The 6716-nt window shown below is 48.8% G+C and overlaps 1 protein-coding gene across 1 annotated transcript in view; it reads right to left on the bottom strand.

Annotated features, from left to right (window-relative positions):
• The window catches only part of SCAMP4 (secretory carrier membrane protein 4), a gene marked incomplete at its 5' end in the record, with an annotated part of 8985 nt that extends 8334 nt beyond the window's left edge, over positions 1–651 (bottom strand). Inside the window, one exon of the mRNA XM_008938313.1 lies at positions 523–651. Coding sequence (XP_008936561.1) covers positions 523–651 — 129 coding nt within the window. The remainder of the gene's footprint in view (positions 1–522) is intronic.
• Between the last annotated feature and the right edge of the window lie 6065 nt (positions 652–6716).

Below are 6716 nucleotides of genomic sequence, written 5' to 3'. Positions count from 1 at the left end.
TGCAGCAGGACAGGGACATTCTGCAGGCCGTGGGAAGCTGAGGGGGACACAGCACAGGGCTACAGGACACTGCTTCCTCAGGAAGGGAAATCCATGGATGACCCTAACAGGGAATTCCATCCTTCCTCCAATGAGGAGGGGAAATAGGCAGCAAGCAAACCAGCCACCTTTATTTTCTTGCCTAAAATTCTCCTGGTCATCTTCGTTGAGGTGAATTGGGAGTAAACTTCTCTTGACAGCAATAAAGGTGTTAAATGTGGTTTGCTTTTTTCCTCCTCAAGCTTACTAATAGGCTTTCCTAGCACTGAAAGTCTCTCCTGTCTCCAACAGCAGCTCTGCAGCAAGCACTCCAGGCTACACAGCTTAAAATTTGGGCACAAAGTCACACGACAGTATTCTAAGAGGAATTTTCTCATCAGCTAATGACAGGCAAAGCTTAAAAAGCACATAAATCAGTGAAATCTGTGGGGTTTTTTACCACACACACATATTCCCAGAACAGTTTTTTCTTCTACAACTTACAGATCCAGACGTGGTAGATTCTCTTCACCAGAGACTGGTAATCAATGGGAATTTCATCAGCAAAGTTCTGGTAGAAGCATGGTTTCAGGGGGATGAACTTGGGGAGTGGTGGGAAGTTGTTCACCTTTTCTACAACACAGAGAACAGGTATCAGGGGAATGCAGAAAGGTTCTCCCAGGGCTGAGCAAGTGGAATGTCCCCAACACCCTCCCCACATCCCACCCTGGACTCCTCAGATGAAGAATCAGAAGAGGAAAGCACCACCAGCACTGGTCATTCACTCCCTGCAGCACCTTCATCCTGCTGCTGGACACCCAATATTTCATCCTCCTTCCTCAGTGGCAGGTGTGACATGTAAACTAGCCCACACAAGGCTCACAGGGAGGAAGAGGAAGGAGCCAGCAAGCAACGTGTGGATTTGGTACCTTTACACACTATAAAGTTGTGCAAAAGCTGCTGCAAGACAAAAAAAGCTTCAAATTTTGAAGCTCGAGGCTGAGGTTCCTCAGGAAGGGAGGAGAGGTCTGGGGGCAAGAGGTTGCACAGAGGGTTTTGTGCCAACCTCTCAGAACAGCAGAGCCAGAGGAAAGGCTGGGGATTGCCCAGAGAAGCAGTGACCTGCAGGCACAAGCTCTGAGTGGCTGGGCTTGCTGGTGGTGGAGCAGCCTCAGGAGCAGCAGTAGCTGTGTCCCTGTCACACCAAAGGGACCTCTGGAAAGTGCTGGAATTGAGCACTCAGGTATCATCCAGGGCAGGGAAGGCAAGTCAGATGTCAGGGGTGATTTTGTTGTGACAGGATTCAGGAACATCCTCTTTTTTTCTTTTAAAAGTCAAGGTTTTTTCTGTAAGGTTAAGCCCCAGGGAAAAAAAAACAAACCAAACAAAAAAACCCCAAACCCTCAAAGCTTTGCATTCAGATAGGAGAAATTAGCAAGTGGTGCCCAAAGCAACATGGGGAAGAAAACCTTACCTTGGGAAGGCATTCTGGTTTAAAATCAAGTCATTAAATACCCAAATCCTCTGCATTTAAGCTGCTGTCAGCTCCTAGACAGCTGTGCAGCTTTGTCTGCATGTGTTTGTGCTGGGATGTGAGTCTCTACATGTTTGGGAATGTTTGTTCTTGCCTCCCAGTGCTGATTAAAGTTTGATTCCAGGGCATTGTGACTAATTGTCTCTAGTCTACTTCAGCCCCAGTAAACAGAATTAAAAACAACCAGAGGAAGAGATGAAGAATGTCCTGGGAAAACCTCCAAATGGCACAGAAGACGGGAGGAAATGTCTGAACAAGAACTGTCAGCACAAGAGTTCCCCTCCTCTTGCCATTATCTCCCTGTGAGATGATGTCCTGCAGGAGCAGCTTCTGGGGGACACTTGAAGGTTGGCAGGGATGTGGCTAAGGCTGCAAGCCACGCTTCAGGAAAGAGAAGGCTCTACTTGAAGCCCAGGAAAGCCACATTTTCACACAGAAAATGAGGATGGTGAGGATGTCACCCACTGTGAGTTCCTCAGAATTAAACAGGGGGTAATGTCTGACCTCACCAGCTCCACTTGACTTTTCAGTAGACTCCTTACAAAACCAAACATCAACTCTTCTGCCCCTCCCCACTCATCTCCACTCCAGGCACTAATTGGGAAGCCCTCCAGAGCTGGTATCACTTACTGATTAACACCTTCTGCTGACCCCACCACGTGCAGTGCTGATGCCCCACGACTACTTTCAAAGTCCACAGGAATTTGGACTTCTTAGCAGTAATTTTTTGTTTGCTATAAACCTCTAATGGGCTGGACAGTCTGTCTCAGCAGCCTACAAAAGGACACAGCAGTGCTGGATCAAAGGAAAGGAAGGGGGCCCAGCTTTGAAAGCTAAAGAGGCAGCTCTCTAGGGAGGCAGTAAGACCAAGATTAACTGACCACAGTAAAAGCAGATTCTCTGACAATCAGGGTTTATTTTTTTTCAGGGATAAGGAAAACTTTGTTCTGTGCCTCTTCAAGCTGCAGCTAGTTACCTTGCTTCTGCTCTCCTCCATTTTTTCTCCCACCACACAGCTCTGCCATGGGCAGTAATGCTGCCACCAGCCTCTAGCACAGAAGTCCCCAAATGGTGGGGCCAAAACCAACTGGCCTGCTGGGCACCAGCCACCACACTTTGTCATTTTTCAAGTTCACAAAATGCTCCAAATCCTTCCACAATTGTTTGCTAGGTAGGCCAGGGTTACACCTCTCCTCTTGTGGCTGCCCAGCTGCAAGCAGCCAGACAACCACTTTCCCCCACCCAGAGACTGCAGTTTTCAACTGTTCTGGGTTATTTCCAAGAACAGACAAAAAGAAATGAGATGAAAACATCCCCTTTCATGTGTGACTGCACAGCTCAGAGTGCACAGCACCCACATCACAGCCAGGATCAACACGTTAGATCAGCCAGCACAACCTGGCCTTCCAAAAGCCAAACTCTATTCCCAACAAACTGCAGCCAGAGGGAAGTCCTGGACTTTCTCCTAGCTTAAAAAAAATTAGGAGGAATTTTGTTACTAATTTCACCACAAATAAAATTAAGATGTATCCACATCAAGAGTACAGCCAAGAATGTTGTGGGAAGCTGTTTAGCCTGTCAGGAAGGAATTTTATGCTCAGGTACTTTTTTTGTGAAGAAATTCCACCCTCATAAAGCTTCCAGCTGAGCCTTTAACCTGTGGATACAGCAGAAAAGTGAATGTGACCCAGGCAAGAACAGAGAATGAGCTGAAGAGCTTTAGGGATCACTAAGACCTCGAGCAGGGACACGTGTTACAGCCATCAGAGCACTGAAGAACATTCCCTGAAACCCTTCTCCCCATGTTGCTGCCTTCCAAGGAGCTCTCACCTGCCATTTCTCTTCAGAGTGTTCCCTGGGGGAATTTCAGACAGAGAGCAACAGACCTATTGGAGAAAGAAAATCAGGTCAGCACCTCACCAACCAGCACCCAAAGAACCTCCTGGGACCAGGAGGATGCTGGTGCAGAGCCTGACAGACTGTGGGCTTCCCACCACATCCTCCTCCCCTCCAACTGCCCAAAGTGGGGATGCTGGAACCTTACAGACACAGATCATGATTTCTCCTTGTTCAGATGAAGCTCCACCTGGGAGCATCTCATCCAGCACAACCCCAGGGGCAACCACCTTTAAGGTTTGCAGTATTCAGCACCAAACAAACATGCTCTTAGTGGTACCTGGTGAAGGCTGAGGCTGCAGAGCCACCACCACAGCCACGTGTCCTGGACCTGCAGCTGACAACAAGCTGAGGCAGACAGGCCCGGGTGGGACCCAGCAAAGCACAAACATCAGAAATCTGCACAAGCTCACCAGACTTAATGCTTCATTTAGGTGTTGAGATGATTTGTTGGCTCCTGGCTCTCTGTGGACCTTCCCCACTGCTGAAACAAACAGATCATCACTGTTAGCTGGGAAGGAAACTGCTGTTAAAAAGAAATCAGCTGGTAGGCAACTCCCCAAATCCCTCATTCTTTTATCTAATTCTTCACAACCCTTCTTAAAATGCAGATTCATTCTTCCCCTTACCACTCCTGAACATGCCCATCACTCTGAAAGAATCAAACTCCCTCAGCATGAGCCCACGTTGCTGATTTTGGCAGCAGGGATCACCCCGCCGAAAGCTGCCAAGCTTTGATCCTACCCCTTCCTCAGGGAGCACAAACCCACCTCGTGCCCCTACCTGCAAACCCCAGGATGGAAACAGAGAACACCACAAAAGAAGCCTCCAAAGCAGCACTGTTGTCAGGAATGAAGGAAGTCTAGACTGAAAACCAGCCCTGCACAAACAGGACGGGCAGCGGGCGCCGCTGCCAGCGGGCACAGCACCCAGGGCAGGAGAGCTGTGCTGGGTCCAAAGCCCTGGGGATTTAGAGCAGCTCGTTCCCCTGTCTGCACCTCTGAGCTGCCCCCTGTGCCCTGGGCACAGTTTGGAGGTCGCAGAGTTTACACTGGTGCGATTATTTTGTCAGCTTTGCGCTTTACTTTCCCTTTTTAACTCAGCTTGCTGGAGACAACAGCCCCCTGGTGAGAAGTGGCAACTCCACAGGCAGCTTCTTCCTGCACCTGGAGCTGCAGTTTATATACCAGCTGAAGCACACCTACGTAGAGAACAGGTTATTTTGGCTGGAGCAGCCTGAATAACATGACAGAGCTTGGACAGGAAAGCTCTGTCACTGGTGAGCTGCTCAGGGCTGGGGCTCCCTGGCAAAATGCCCCATCCAGCCAAAGCCTCTGGGCTCTCCCACAACACAAACATCCCCCAGTGTCTGACAGGCAGTTCATAACTTGCCCTTTAGAAATGGAAGCATTCTGCTTTGCCTTTTTTTGAAGGCATGAAGAGAAAGCCAAGTGCAAAGACAGTTAAAAGACAATTCAATCTTCACCTCACCCATTTGTAGCTGCTCTCAGCTGAGATCTGTAAATCTGGGGGGGGCAAGAACAAAGGACACCTGAGCAGCAGCTATGCTAAAGCACTAAGAGGAAAGAACCTTTCACCAAAAGATGAGCACAGGGATAACATCCACATTCAGCAGAGGGGCACTGAGTTCATGTGCTCCAGTGCCAGCACCTTACAGCTTCAGGGTGGGGGTGGGACATGAGGCTGTCTGCTGGAAAAGGGACTCAAAGGAAAGCCCAAGGGACACGTTCCTGACTTGATGGGCATGTCATGGCTCAACAGGAGCTCTTGGGTGCTCTCCCTTTGCAAGGAGACACCCATGGGGCAGCTGAGTGGCTTTAACTCAAATAAAAAAAGTAAAGAGAGAAAGCAGCATTCCTCTGATTCCTCCTCATCTTCCTCAGTTGTTCTCATTTTCCTGCTTATTTCCTAATCAATCCCAGCCATGGTACTTTTAAGACAGAGATGATCCTTATGGGTCCCCTCCAACTTGAGATATTCTGATTCTCACACACAGAAGCTGTGACTGAAACTACCCAATTCTCTCTTCAGCAACCTTTGCTTCTATGAGTAACCCCCCAGATGTTCCTGGGACAACAACAGTAGCTTCCCTCCAGACAGATGCATTTTGGAACCTTCAAAGCAGCAGTCAAAAAAATTCTTTTGGCAAGAACAAGGACACACAGCCAAGTTTTACACAGAATAATCCATCCCTGAAGTGTGCTGACCTTCCACTGGTTCAGCTGCACCAAGACTCCAGCTCCCAGTGAAAGCAACAGGACCTGTCCCCCCCAGACACAAACCATTCCTGGGCAAGAACTCAGGCTCCAGGATCCCACCCAGTGCTGGTTTTGTTCAGTGTTCTGAGATATTCCTGCACAGGAGTCGCTGTTTTCATCCCTCCCCAGCTCACTGCTTCATTTGAGCAGGATTTCTGCAAGGAGTTCCTCTTGGGATAACAGTGCTCAGATGTACAGAGAGGGGAAAATCTCCTGTCTAATGATGGTGCTCAGCTCAAACTCCTTCAGGGGGAAAATTTCACTGTGCAGCCTCAGCTGCTCCCTGCAGGAGGGCTGGAGCTTTAAAGATCCCTTCCGACTCAAACCAGCCTGTGACAATTCTGTGATGTATAATCCACTGCTTGTGGAGGGAGGAAAAAACCACAGGCACTGAGGGAACCTCAGAGTGAACTGAACTTCCTTCTTCCACTCTGCTCATCCCCAGCCCATGAATAACTCCAAAGTTTACAGTCCAGCACACATGACTCACCAGAGGCCTCTGGAGACAGTCAGAGCTTTTCTTCACCAGTGTTTCAAAGACAAAAATGCCCTGTGCTGTCCTGAAGGAGCAGAATTTTCCTCTGCAACAAAGCCACACAGGCAAGCAGCACTGTGTGTAAAAACCAGGAGGAAATTCTTCCCTGGGAGGGTGGGGAGACACTGGCCCAGCTTGCCCAGAGAAGCTCTGGATGCTTCACCCCTGGAAATATCCAAGGCCAGGTTGGATGGACAATGTGATTATTTTGACTTTAGTGTGAAAGACTTTTCCCCACCTCAGCTCTGGGAGAATTTTGTGAAGGAATCCCTGAGGCAATCTGCTTGAGGCACACGATGGGACTGCACACCAGTCACTCCTTAGACCCTTTGTTTATTCTGCCTACATCACAGAAAATAGTTCTAAAAGTTTCAGGTATGACTAGTTCTTTCTCCACAAAGGGCAGCAGGGGGAGTCTATAGAGGACAGGCCAAAAGAGGAATGCTGACAGGGA

Source organism: Merops nubicus, unplaced genomic scaffold (assembly GCF_000691845.1).
Source record: "Merops nubicus isolate BGI_N331 unplaced genomic scaffold, ASM69184v1 scaffold12004, whole genome shotgun sequence".
In the NCBI taxonomy this organism is placed as follows: domain Eukaryota; kingdom Metazoa; phylum Chordata; class Aves; order Coraciiformes; family Meropidae; genus Merops; species Merops nubicus.
The sequence above is the reverse complement of the archived record's forward strand: the minus strand, read 5'-3'. Positions and strand labels throughout refer to the sequence as shown.